This window comes from Halichondria panicea, chromosome 1 (genome assembly GCF_963675165.1).
Source record: "Halichondria panicea chromosome 1, odHalPani1.1, whole genome shotgun sequence".
In the NCBI taxonomy this organism is placed as follows: Eukaryota; Metazoa; Porifera; class Demospongiae; order Suberitida; family Halichondriidae; genus Halichondria; species Halichondria panicea.
In genome coordinates, this window is record NC_087377.1 from 16,274,852 (window position 1) to 16,288,214 (window position 13,363).

Sequence of the window (13,363 nt, forward strand, 5' to 3'; positions counted from 1 at the left end):
TTGTAACAATTGTAGTGTCTTCCTCTTTCACAGACACCAGTGACTATGCAGCTGTGGGTAGTCTACAGACCGTGATTCCAGCTGGTTCTGCAGTCGGCCTTTCGTCACATGTCTGTGTGAATGTCAGTCTAGTCGATGACAACCTTCTCGAAGAGAATGGAGAAAGATTCTCTGTACGTTTGCAATCTGAAAATGCCGAAGTTGGTTCTTCAAATACCATCGATGTTTCTATTACTGATGATGATGGTAACTGAAAAAGAATATTTCTATAGCATGCACTTTCACTTATATAATTCCTTTCATCCAGCTGGTGATTTTCAACTTTCTTTGGCTACTGATGATGGAGCATTAAGTTTCAAAGAAGATTTGGAACAAGATATCGATTTTCTTTTGACACTGAGCAGAATAGATGGAGAGCCTGTTCGTCTTGCTACCCGGATCTTGTTCTCTGTATCCACAACTGGATTTCCTGCCAATGTTTCTGGTAAGTCAATTCAAAAATTTGTCAATCATTTATTGAACTTACATATCAGTAAATTTTATTGTAGTTCGAATTCATGCATGAGTTTTGGTGATGTTGTACAATGATTCCCTTGCAGATCGAGGCATTGATTTTGACAGCCCATCTTCCTCATTTAGTTATGTCATCTTTGGAGAGTGTGATCCGTGTTTTGGTGATTCATCAATGTTGGAAATTGGACAGACGGTCAATTTTGTTCAAACATCCGTTAAGGATGATGATGCTTTAGAATTTGATCATGGATTCATTCTTGAAGTAGTTGGTCCACCCAATAGTATAATCCCGCCAAGTCCAGTACAGATCAACATCACTGATGATGGTATGTGTGTCAGTCATTCACTGAAGAATTTATCATTATAATTATTGCATTGATCTCCACAGAACAATCGACAGTTGGTGTAACATTCGATCAAGCTAACTACACTGTTGCTGAGGGCAGTAGTCTTACTGTGACTGGAAGACTCACTGGACTAACAGGAGAGCTGCAAAGCAATTTCTCTCTCACACTAAGTGTTGATTTCTCTGTTGATACATTAACAGGTAAGCCACTAATGCTGGACTCCTGTACAACGATAATTATAATCATATTCTGTAGGTTCTAGTGATGTCACAATTAGTCCCTCTGATTTGATAATCAATTTTGTTGCTTTTGAAAACACAACGTTTTCTCTGATTATTGATGCTGACAACGATGATGACTTTGAAGGGTTCCACTCATTTGTGATATCTCTACCGACTGACTCTGACTACATTAATCCTCTAGCCAGTGACACTGCCAGCACCACCGTCACCATCAGTGACTTTGATGGTGAGTATAGACGACACACTTATTAACCTGACGTTCATGCAATGCATAAAAATTGTAATTGTCATATCTTTCGCCCTTATTCAGATGCCACTGTTGTGGTAACAGCTTCCACAGAAACGGGTTTGGAGGGTACCAATCTGACTGAAACCTGTGCCATGCTCTCGGCTGCACCAGGGAACATCATGACCGATATTATACTGAACTTTGAGTTGATTCCTGACACTGCAGGTCGGTGTTACACCCGTGTGTCTTGGTAGATTTATTAGTCATGTAATAATTTACGAGCTATTGTGCCTCTGATTGTAACTTTCTGTTCAATTGTAGTGTCTTCCTCTTTCACAGACACCAGTGATTATGCAGCTGTGGGTAGTCTACAGACCGTGATTCCAGCTGGTTCTACTGCTGGCCCTTCGTCACGTGTCTGTGTGAATGTTAGTCTAGTCGATGACGACCTTCTTGAAGAGAATGGAGAAGTGTTCTCTGTACGTTTGCAATCTGAAAATGTCGAAGTTGGTTCTTCAAATACCATCGATGTTTCTATTACTGATGATGATGGTAACTGAAAAACAATAAAAAGCTATTGTTGTAAAAGCACAATGGCCATGGTTTACCATTAATTAAAGACCCTTTATAAAGTAACTGTTATACAGTAGATATAATCGTGCCTTGTTTTGTGTGTTAATGTAACCAGCATGTGAAAAGTTGTACAGTCCCCTTCCGTATAAATTATACACACGTTTACGTAACTTGAAGGCATAATTATGATGTGAGAATACAAAATGTGATCTAATCTATTGCCTGTTTACCAATTACTGAAGAATGTAGATACATTTTTGGTGGGCTTACTCATCGGCCATCAACTGCATACTTCAATCAATTTAACAACCATGCAGTAGTGCAAAGCAATTGTCATCACCAGTACTTTGTTATCCCATTATTTAACTTTCATGCACATGTCCAGCGTGCACTCTAAACTGCTATACCTGTCAGTGTATATATTACTGTTGCTTTTCACATGCAGCCAATCTCCCGATAATCACGAGTGAGCCCAGTGACCTCCTCTTAGTCGTTGAAGGGACCACTGTTCAGTTTTCTGTGACAGCTAAAGGCGTTGATTTGACTTACCAGTGGATGAATGGAGATGGAGATCTTTCTGATATGGTTGATCAGATATCGGGTGCTACCTTGGCAACCTTGATGATCATGAATGTTACCTTGTCAGATGTCAATGGCTATTCAGTCCGAGTTAGCAACAGTGCTGGTAACGTTGATTCGTTGACAGCAAATCTAATCACAAGTAAGACAGCTTTTCTTTATCGTACTGATTGACTTTTCCCTACTGCAGCCTCTAGTTACCAAGTGACCCTTAGTAACAGCTCAATACTGGAAACTATAGAAAGCAGTCAGGCTAGCATTCTTTATCAAGCAACTCTGTCGAGAATCAATGGAGCACAAATTCTGAAATTACCTGCCGTGGTCTCAGTTACACTGGTTGCCGAGGGAACACCTTCAAACACAGTTTCTGGTAATAATCAAATGTTTCCATCTGAAATTCTGTATGACGAATAATTGTAACTTTTCAGAAGAAGGTGTCGATTTCAACATTGGACCCCTCACGGTCAGGTTTGATCCGTGTGACCCTTGCACCCCAGACCACCTGCAGAGGGAGGCACAGCTGTGTGTGAAGGATGACGATGATTTGGAGTTTGAGCATGGGTTCACTCTCAGTGTTGATTTAGCGTCAACAGATCCCTCAGGGATAACTGCAGGAGACCCCCTGCAGATCACCATTACTGATAATGGTAAGTTTCATGTATCAACACATGCAACACTAGCTGTTAGAATCGTTATTTTTTCTCAGAGCAATCAACTGTTGGTGTAACATTCGATCAAGCTAACTACACTGTTGCTGAAGGCAGTAGCCTCACTGTGACTGGAAGACTCACTGGACTAACAGGAGAACTGCAGAGTGACTTCTCTCTCACACTCGGTGTTGATTTTTCTGTTAATATACATACATGTAAGCCACGTACAGAAGCTTACTAATTTACAATGAAATGATGGTTTTCGACATGCAGCTTCCCAAGATGTCACATTCAATCGTGCTGTCAATTTCATGGCCAGTGGAGCCAAAACATTTTCTCTGGATGTTGATGCTAACAATGATGACGACTTTGAAGGGTTCCATTCGTTTGTGATATCTCTACCGACTGACTCTGACTACATTAATCCTCTAGTCAGTGACACTGCCAGTACCACCGTTACCATCAGTGACTTTGATGGTGAGATATAGATTTATTGACCTCACTGTTTCATGCAATGTAGTAAAATTTGTAAAACTATATTTTTCGCCCTTATTCAGATGCCACTGTTGTGGTAACAACTTCCGTAGAAACGGGTTTGGAGGGTACCAATCTGATCGAAACCTGTGCCATGCTCTCGGCTGCACCAGGGAACATTATGACCGATATTATAGTGAATTTCGAGTTGATTCCTGACACTGCAGGTCGGTTTTACACCCGAGTGTCATAGTAGATTATTATCCTGGTTCTTTCATGGCCATGTGATATCGTGCCTCTGATTGTAACTTTCAGTTCAATTGTAGTGTCTTCTTTTTTCACAGATACCAGTGATTATGCAGCTGTGGGTAGTCTACAGACCATGATTCCAGCTGGTTCTACAGTTGGCCTTTCGTCACGTGTCTGTGTAAATGTCAGTCTAGTCGATGACAACCTTCTCGAAGAGAATGGAGAAAGATTCTCTGTACGTTTGCAATCTGAAAATGCCGAAGTTGGTTCTTCAAATACCATCGATGTTTCTATTACTGATGATGATGGTAACTGAAAAACAATATTTCTATAGCGTGCACTTTCACTTATATAATTCCTTTCATCCAGCTGGTGATTTTCAACTTTCTTTGGCTACTGATGATGCAGCATTAAGTTTCAAGGAAGATTTGGAACAAGATATCGATTTTCTTTTGACATTGAGCAGAATAGATGGAGAGCCTGTTCGTCTTGCTACCCAGGTTTTGTTCTCTGTATCCACAACTGGATTTCCTGCCAATGTTTCTGGTAAGTCAATCCAAAAAGCTGCCAAGCATTAATTGAACTTACATATCAGAAAATTTTATTGTAGCTACAATTCATGCATGAGTTTTGGTGATGTTGTACAATAATTCCCTTGCAGATCGAGGCATTGACTTTGAAAGCCCATCTTCCTCATTTAGTTATGTCATCTTTGGAGAGTGTGATCCGTGTTTTGGTAATTCAATGTTAGAAATTGGACAGACAGTCAATTTTGTCCAAACATTTGTTAAGGATGATGATGATTTAGAATTTGATCATGGATTCATTCTTGAAGTAGTTGGTCCACCTGATAGTATAATCCTGCCAAGTCCAGTACAGATCAACATCACTGATGACGGTATGTGTGTCAGTTATTCACTGAAGAATTTATCATTATCATTGATTTCACAGAACAATCAACAGTTGGTGTAACATTCGATCAAGCTAACTACACTGTTTCTGAGGGCAGTAGCCTCACTGTGACTGGAAGACTCACTGGACTAACAGGAGAGCTGCAAAGCAACTTCTCTCTCACACTAAGTGTTGATTTCTCTCTTGATGCATTAACAAGTAAGTCACTAAAACTGGATTTGTGTTCAATAACAATGATGGTTTACAGATACTAGTGATGTCACATTCAACCCTGCTAACTTGATCATCAATTTCGCTGCCTTTGAAAACTTAACGTTTTCTCTGACTATTGATGCTAACGATGACAATGATTTTGAAGGGCTCCACTCGTTTGTGATATCTCTACCGACTGACTCTGACTACATTAATCCTCTATTCAGTGACACTGCCAATACAACCATCACCATCAGTGACTTTGATGGTGAGATATAGACGACACATTTATTGACCTCGTAGTAATACTAAAAATTGTAACTGTCATAAAAACTATATCTTTTGCCCTTATTCAGATGCCACTGTTGTGGTAACAGCTTCTACAGAAACGGGTTTGGAGGGTACCAATCTGACTGAAACCTGTGCCATGCTCTCGGCTGCACCTGGGAATATTATGACCGATATTATAGTGAACTTTGAGTTGATTCCTGACTCTGCAGGTCAGTGTTACGCCCGAGTGTCTTGGTAGTCTTGGTTCCTTTATGGCCATGTGATAATTTACAAGTTATTGTGCCTTTTGATTGTGATTTTCAGTTCAATTGTGGTATCTTCCTCTTTCACAGACGCCAGTGACTATGCAGCTCTGGGTAGTCTACAGACCGTGATTCTAGCTGGTTCTATTGCCGGCCCTTCGTCACGTGTCTGTGTGAATGTTAGTCTAGTCGATGACGACCTTCTCGAAGAGAATGGAGAAAGATTCTCTGTACGTTTGCAATCTGAAAATGCCGAAGTCGGTTCTTCAAAGAACATCGATGTTTCTATTACTGATGATGATGGTAACTGAAAAACAATAGTATAGTGTGCACTTTCACTTACATAATTTCTCTCATCCAGCTGGTGATTTTAAACTTTCTTTGACTGCTGATGATGGAGCAGTAAGTTTCAATGAAGATTTGGAACAAGATATCGATTTTCTTTTGACACTGAGCAGAATAGATGGAGAGCCTGTTCGTCTTGCTACCCGGGTCTTGTTCTCTGTATCCACAACTGGATTTCCTGCCAATCTTTCTGGTAAGTCAATACAAAAATTTCCCAATCATTTATTAAACTCACATATATCAGCAAATTTTATTGTAGTTCGTATTCATGCATGAGTTTTGTGATGTTGTACAATGATTCCCTTGCAGATCGAGGCATTGATTTTGACAGCCCATCTTCCTCATTTAGTTATGTCATCTTTGGAGAGTGTGATCCGTGTTTTGGTGATTCAATGTTGGAAATTGGACAGACGGTTAATTTTGTTCAAACATCCGTTAAGGATGATGATGATTTAGAGTTCAATCATGGATTTTTTCTTGAAGTAGTTGGTCCACCTGATAGTATAATCCTGCCAAGTCCAGTACAGATCAACATCACTGATGACGGTACGTGTGTCAGTTATTCACTGAAGAATTTATCATTATACTGATTTTCACAGAACAATCAACAGTTGGTGTAACATTTGACCAAGCTAACTACACTGTTGCTGAGGGCAGTAGTCTTACTGTGACTGGAAGACTCACTGGACTAACAGGAGAGCTGCAAAGCAATTTCTCTCTCACACTCAGTGTTGATTTCTCTGTTGATACATTAACAGGTAAGCCACTAATGCTGGACTCCTGTACAACGATAATTATAATCATATTCTGTAGGTTCTAGTGATGTCACAATTAGTCCCTCTGATTTGATAATCAATTTTGTTGCTTTTGAAAACACAACGTTTTCTCTGATTATTGATGCTGACAACGATGATGACTTTGAAGGGTTCCACTCATTTGTGATATCTCTACCGACTGACTCTGACTACATTAATCCTCTAGCCAGTGACACTGCCAGCACCACCGTCACCATCAGTGACTTTGATGGTGAGTATAGACGACACACTTATTAACCTGACGTTCATGCAATGCATAAAAATTGCAATTGTCATATCTTTCGCCCTTATTCAGATGCCACTGTTGTGGTAACAGCTTCCACAGAAACGGGTTTGGAGGGTACCAATCTGACTGAAACCTGTGCCATGCTCTTGGCTGCACCAGGGAACATCATGACCGATATTATACTGAACTTTGAGTTGATTCCTGACACTGCAGGTCGGTGTTACACCCGTGTGTCTTGGTAGATTTATTAGTCATGTAATAATTTACGAGCTATTGTGCCTCTGATTGTAACTTTCTGTTCAATTGTAGTGTCTTCCTCTTTCACAGACACCAGTGATTATGCAGCTGTGGGTAGTCTACAGACCGTGATTCCAGCTGGTTCTACTGCCGGCCCTTCGTCACGTGTCTGTGTGAATGTTAGTCTAGTCGATGACGACCTTCTCGAAGAGAATGGAGAAGTGTTCTCTGTACGTTTGCAATCTGAAAATGCCGAAGTCGGTTCTTCAAATACCATCGATGTTTCTATTACTGATGATGATGGTAACTGAAAAACAATAAAAAGCTATTGTTGTAAAAGCACAATGGCCATGGTTTACCATTAATTAAAGACCCTTTATAAAGTAACTGTTATACAGTAGATATAATCGTACCTTGTTTTGTGTGTTAATGTAACCAGCATGTGAAAAGTTGTACAGTCCCCTTCCGTATAAATTATACACACGTTTACGTAACTTGAAGGCATAATTATGATGTGAGAATACAAAATGTGATCTAATCTATTGCCTGTTTACCAATTACTGAAGAATGTAGATACATTTTTGGTGGGCTTACTCATCGGCCATCAACTGCATACTTCAATCAATTTAACAACCATGCAGTAGTGCAAAGCAATTGTCATCACAAGTACTTTGTTATCCCATTATTTAACTTTCATGCACATGTCCAGCGTGCACTCTAAACTGCTATACCTGTCAGTGTATATATTACTGTTGCTTTTCACATGCAGCCAATCTCCCGATAATCACGAGTGAGCCCAGTGACCTCCTCTTAGTCGTTGAAGGGACCACTGTTCAGTTTTCTGTGACAGCTAAAGGCGTTGATTTGACTTACCAGTGGATGAATGGAGATGGAGATCTTTCTGATATGGTTGATCAGATATCGGGTGCTACCTTGGCAACCTTGATGATCATGAATGTTACCTTGTCAGATGTCAATGGCTATTCAGTCCGAGTTAGCAACAGTGCTGGTAACGTTGATTCGTTGACAGCAAATCTAATCACAAGTAAGACAGCTTTTCTTTATCGTACTGATTGACTTTTCCCTACTGCAGCCTCTAGTTACCAAGTGACCCTTAGTAACAGCTCAATACTGGAAACTATAGAAAGCAGTCAGGCTAGCATTCTTTATCAAGCAACTCTGTCGAGAATCAATGGAGAACAAATTCTGAAATTACCTGCCGTGGTCTCAGTTACACTGGTTGCCGAGGGAACACCTTCCAACACAGTTTCTGGTAATAATCAAATGTTTCCATCTGAAATTCTGTATGACGAATAATTGTAACTTTTCAGAAGAAGGTGTCGATTTCAACATTGGACCCCTCACGGTCAGGTTTGATCCGTGTGACCCTTGCACCCCAGACCACCTGCAGAGGGAGGCACAGCTGTGTGTGAAGGATGACGATGATTTGGAGTTTGAGCATGGGTTCACTCTCAGTGTTGATTTAGCGTCAACAGATCCCTCAGGGATAACTGCAGGAGACCCCCTGCAGATCACCATTACTGATGATGGTAAGTTTCATGTATCAACACATGCAACACTAGCTGTTAGAATCGTTATTTTTTCTCAGAGCAATCAACTGTTGGTGTAACATTCGATCAAGCTAACTACAATGTTGCTGAAGGCAGTAGCCTCACTGTGACTGGAAGACTCACTGGACTAACAGGAGAGCTGCAGAGTGACTTCTCTCTCACACTGGGTGTTGATTTTTCTGTTAATATACATACATGTAAGCCACGTACAGAAGCTTACTAATTTACAATGAAAATGATGGTTTTCGACATGCAGCTTCCCAAGATGTCACATTCAATCGTCCTGTCAATTTCCTTGCCAGTGGAGCCAAAACATTTTACTCTGGATGTTGATGCTAACAATGATGACGACTTTGAAGGGTTCCATTCGTTTGTGATATCTCTACCGACTGACTCTGACTACATTAATCCGCTAGCCAGTGACACTGCCAGTACCACTGTCACCATCAGTGACTTTGATGGTGAGATATAGATTTATTGACCTCACTGTTTCATGCAATGTAGTAAAAATTGTAAAACTATATCTTTCACCCTTATTCAGATGCCACTATTGTGGTAACAGCTTCCGCAGAAACGGGTGTGGAGCGTACCAATCTGACCGAAACCTGTGCCATGCTCTCGGCGGCACCAGGGAACATTATGACCGATATTATAGTGAACTTCGAGTTGATTCCTGACACTGCAGGTCAGTTTTACACTCGAGTGTCATAGTAGATTTATTATCCTGGTTCCTTCATGGCCATGTGTTATCGTGACTCCGATTGTAACAATTGTAGTGTCTTCCTCTTTCACAGACACCAGTGACTATGCAGCTGTGGGTAGTCTACAGACCGTGATTCCAGCTGGTTCTGCAGTCGGCCTTTCGTCACATGTCTGTGTGAATGTCAGTCTAGTCGATGACAACCTTCTCGAAGAGAATGGAGAAAGATTCTCTGTACGTTTGCAATCTGAAAATGCCGAAGTTGGTTCTTCAAATACCATCGATGTTTCTATTACTGATGATGATGGTAACTGAAAAAGAATATTTCTATAGCATGCACTTTCACTTATATAATTCCTTTCATCCAGCTGGTGATTTTCAACTTTCTTTGGCTACTGATGATGGAGCATTAAGTTTCAAAGAAGATTTGGAACAAGATATCGATTTTCTTTTGACACTGAGCAGAATAGATGGAGAGCCTGTTCGTCTTGCTACCCGGATCTTGTTCTCTGTATCCACAACTGGATTTCCTGCCAATGTTTCTGGTAAGTCAATTCAAAAATTTGTCAATCATTTATTGAACTTACATATCAGTAAATTTTATTGTAGTTCGAATTCATGCATGAGTTTTGGTGATGTTGTACAATGATTCCCTTGCAGATCGAGGCATTGATTTTGACAGCCCATCTTCCTCATTTAGTTATGTCATCTTTGGAGAGTGTGATCCGTGTTTTGGTGATTCATCAATGTTGGAAATTGGACAGACGGTCAATTTTGTTCAAACATCCGTTAAGGATGATGATGCTTTAGAATTTGATCATGGATTCATTCTTGAAGTAGTTGGTCCACCCAATAGTATAATCCCGCCAAGTCCAGTACAGATCAACATCACTGATGATGGTATGTGTGTCAGTCATTCACTGAAGAATTTATCATTATAATTATTGCATTGATCTCCACAGAACAATCGACAGTTGGTGTAACATTCGATCAAGCTAACTACACTGTTGCTGAGGGCAGTAGTCTTACTGTGACTGGAAGACTCACTGGACTAACAGGAGAGCTGCAAAGCAATTTCTCTCTCACACTAAGTGTTGATTTCTCTGTTGATACATTAACAGGTAAGCCACTAATGCTGGACTCCTGTACAACGATAATTATAATCATATTCTGTAGGTTCTAGTGATGTCACAATTAGTCCCTCTGATTTGATAATCAATTTTGTTGCTTTTGAAAACACAACGTTTTCTCTGATTATTGATGCTGACAACGATGATGACTTTGAAGGGTTCCACTCATTTGTGATATCTCTACCGACTGACTCTGACTACATTAATCCTCTAGCCAGTGACACTGCCAGCACCACCGTCACCATCAGTGACTTTGATGGTGAGTATAGACGACACACTTATTAACCTGACGTTCATGCAATGCATAAAAATTGTAATTGTCATATCTTTCGCCCTTATTCAGATGCCACTGTTGTGGTAACAGCTTCCACAGAAACGGGTTTGGAGGGTACCAATCTGACTGAAACCTGTGCCATGCTCTCGGCTGCACCAGGGAACATCATGACCGATATTATACTGAACTTTGAGTTGATTCCTGACACTGCAGGTCGGTGTTACACCCGTGTGTCTTGGTAGATTTATTAGTCATGTAATAATTTACGAGCTATTGTGCCTCTGATTGTAACTTTCTGTTCAATTGTAGTGTCTTCCTCTTTCACAGACACCAGTGATTATGCAGCTGTGGGTAGTCTACAGACCGTGATTCCAGCTGGTTCTACTGCTGGCCCTTCGTCACGTGTCTGTGTGAATGTTAGTCTAGTCGATGACGACCTTCTTGAAGAGAATGGAGAAGTGTTCTCTGTACGTTTGCAATCTGAAAATGTCGAAGTTGGTTCTTCAAATACCATCGATGTTTCTATTACTGATGATGATGGTAACTGAAAAACAATAAAAAGCTATTGTTGTAAAAGCACAATGGCCATGGTTTACCATTAATTAAAGACCCTTTATAAAGTAACTGTTATACAGTAGATATAATCGTGCCTTGTTTTGTGTGTTAATGTAACCAGCATGTGAAAAGTTGTACAGTCCCCTTCCGTATAAATTATACACACGTTTACGTAACTTGAAGGCATAATTATGATGTGAGAATACAAAATGTGATCTAATCTATTGCCTGTTTACCAATTACTGAAGAATGTAGATACATTTTTGGTGGGCTTACTCATCGGCCATCAACTGCATACTTCAATCAATTTAACAACCATGCAGTAGTGCAAAGCAATTGTCATCACCAGTACTTTGTTATCCCATTATTTAACTTTCATGCACATGTCCAGCGTGCACTCTAAACTGCTATACCTGTCAGTGTATATATTACTGTTGCTTTTCACATGCAGCCAATCTCCCGATAATCACGAGTGAGCCCAGTGACCTCCTCTTAGTCGTTGAAGGGACCACTGTTCAGTTTTCTGTGACAGCTAAAGGCGTTGATTTGACTTACCAGTGGATGAATGGAGATGGAGATCTTTCTGATATGGTTGATCAGATATCGGGTGCTACCTTGGCAACCTTGATGATCATGAATGTTACCTTGTCAGATGTCAATGGCTATTCAGTCCGAGTTAGCAACAGTGCTGGTAACGTTGATTCGTTGACAGCAAATCTAATCACAAGTAAGACAGCTTTTCTTTATCGTACTGATTGACTTTTCCCTACTGCAGCCTCTAGTTACCAAGTGATCCTTAGTAACAGCTCAATACTGGAAACTATAGAAAGCAGTCAGGCTAGCATTCTTTATCAAGCAACTCTGTCGAGAATCAATGGAGCACAAATTCTGAAATTACCTGCCGTGGTCTCAGTTACACTGGTTGCCGAGGGAACACCTTCAAACACAGTTTCTGGTAATAATCAAATGTTTCCATCTGAAATTCTGTATGACGAATAATTGTAACTTTTCAGAAGAAGGTGTCGATTTCAACATTGGACCCCTCACGGTCAGGTTTGATCCGTGTGACCCTTGCACCCCAGACCACCTGCAGAGGGAGGCACAGCTGTGTGTGAAGGATGACGATGATTTGGAGTTTGAGCATGGGTTCACTCTCAGTGTTGATTTAGCGTCAACAGATCCCTCAGGGATAACTGCAGGAGACCCCCTGCAGATCACCATTACTGATAATGGTAAGTTTCATGTATCAACACATGCAACACTAGCTGTTAGAATCGTTATTTTTTCTCAGAGCAATCAACTGTTGGTGTAACATTCGATCAAGCTAACTACACTGTTGCTGAAGGCAGTAGCCTCACTGTGACTGGAAGACTCACTGGACTAACAGGAGAACTGCAGAGTGACTTCTCTCTCACACTCGGTGTTGATTTTTCTGTTAATATACATACATGTAAGCCACGTACAGAAGCTTACTAATTTACAATGAAATGATGGTTTTCGACATGCAGCTTCCCAAGATGTCACATTCAATCGTGCTGTCAATTTCATGGCCAGTGGAGCCAAAACATTTTCTCTGGATGTTGATGCTAACAATGATGACGACTTTGAAGGGTTCCATTCGTTTGTGATATCTCTACCGACTGACTCTGACTACATTAATCCTCTAGTCAGTGACACTGCCAGTACCACCGTTACCATCAGTGACTTTGATGGTGAGATATAGATTTATTGACCTCACTGTTTCATGCAATGTAGTAAAATTTGTAAAACTATATTTTTCGCCCTTATTCAGATGCCACTGTTGTGGTAACAACTTCCGTAGAAACGGGTTTGGAGGGTACCAATCTGATCGAAACCTGTGCCATGCTCTCGGCTGCACCAGGGAACATTATGACCGATATTATAGTGAATTTCGAGTTGATTCCTGACACTGCAGGTCGGTTTTACACCCGAGTGTCATAGTAGATTATTATCCTGGTTCTTTCATGGCCATGTGTTATCGTGACTCTGATTGTAA

The 13,363-nt window shown here is 40.6% G+C and overlaps 2 protein-coding genes across 2 annotated transcripts in view; both read left to right on the forward strand.

The window, feature by feature from the left end:
* Positions 1-8,910, forward strand: part of LOC135335653 (uncharacterized) — a 9,611-nt gene extending 701 nt beyond the window's left edge. The window contains exons 4-33 of the mRNA XM_064531239.1: positions 34-246; positions 308-484; positions 600-839; positions 902-1,060; positions 1,116-1,328; positions 1,413-1,556; positions 1,671-1,883; positions 2,350-2,625; positions 2,674-2,853; positions 2,912-3,130; positions 3,190-3,348; positions 3,407-3,610; positions 3,691-3,834; positions 3,952-4,164; positions 4,226-4,402; positions 4,518-4,754; positions 4,808-4,966; positions 5,016-5,228; positions 5,317-5,460; positions 5,584-5,796; positions 5,855-6,031; positions 6,148-6,384; positions 6,438-6,596; positions 6,652-6,864; positions 6,949-7,092; positions 7,207-7,419; positions 7,886-8,161; positions 8,210-8,389; positions 8,448-8,666; positions 8,726-8,910. Of these exons, the coding sequence (XP_064387309.1) occupies positions 34-246; positions 308-484; positions 600-839; positions 902-1,060; positions 1,116-1,328; positions 1,413-1,556; positions 1,671-1,883; positions 2,350-2,625; positions 2,674-2,853; positions 2,912-3,130; positions 3,190-3,348; positions 3,407-3,610; positions 3,691-3,834; positions 3,952-4,164; positions 4,226-4,402; positions 4,518-4,754; positions 4,808-4,966; positions 5,016-5,228; positions 5,317-5,460; positions 5,584-5,796; positions 5,855-6,031; positions 6,148-6,384; positions 6,438-6,596; positions 6,652-6,864; positions 6,949-7,092; positions 7,207-7,419; positions 7,886-8,161; positions 8,210-8,389; positions 8,448-8,666; positions 8,726-8,910 (5,900 nt within the window). The remainder of the gene's footprint in view (positions 1-33; positions 247-307; positions 485-599; positions 840-901; positions 1,061-1,115; positions 1,329-1,412; positions 1,557-1,670; positions 1,884-2,349; positions 2,626-2,673; positions 2,854-2,911; positions 3,131-3,189; positions 3,349-3,406; positions 3,611-3,690; positions 3,835-3,951; positions 4,165-4,225; positions 4,403-4,517; positions 4,755-4,807; positions 4,967-5,015; positions 5,229-5,316; positions 5,461-5,583; positions 5,797-5,854; positions 6,032-6,147; positions 6,385-6,437; positions 6,597-6,651; positions 6,865-6,948; positions 7,093-7,206; positions 7,420-7,885; positions 8,162-8,209; positions 8,390-8,447; positions 8,667-8,725) is intronic.
* LOC135352056 (uncharacterized) overlaps positions 8,748-13,363 on the forward strand; it is a 22,252-nt gene continuing 17,636 nt past the window's right edge. The window contains exons 1-16 of the mRNA XM_064551159.1: positions 8,748-8,884; positions 8,944-9,148; positions 9,229-9,372; positions 9,482-9,694; positions 9,756-9,932; positions 10,048-10,287; positions 10,350-10,508; positions 10,564-10,776; positions 10,861-11,004; positions 11,119-11,331; positions 11,798-12,073; positions 12,122-12,301; positions 12,360-12,578; positions 12,638-12,796; positions 12,855-13,058; positions 13,139-13,282. Coding sequence (XP_064407229.1) covers positions 8,953-9,148; positions 9,229-9,372; positions 9,482-9,694; positions 9,756-9,932; positions 10,048-10,287; positions 10,350-10,508; positions 10,564-10,776; positions 10,861-11,004; positions 11,119-11,331; positions 11,798-12,073; positions 12,122-12,301; positions 12,360-12,578; positions 12,638-12,796; positions 12,855-13,058; positions 13,139-13,282 — 2,881 coding nt within the window. The 5' untranslated portion in view covers positions 8,748-8,884; positions 8,944-8,952. The remainder of the gene's footprint in view (positions 8,885-8,943; positions 9,149-9,228; positions 9,373-9,481; positions 9,695-9,755; positions 9,933-10,047; positions 10,288-10,349; positions 10,509-10,563; positions 10,777-10,860; positions 11,005-11,118; positions 11,332-11,797; positions 12,074-12,121; positions 12,302-12,359; positions 12,579-12,637; positions 12,797-12,854; positions 13,059-13,138; positions 13,283-13,363) is intronic.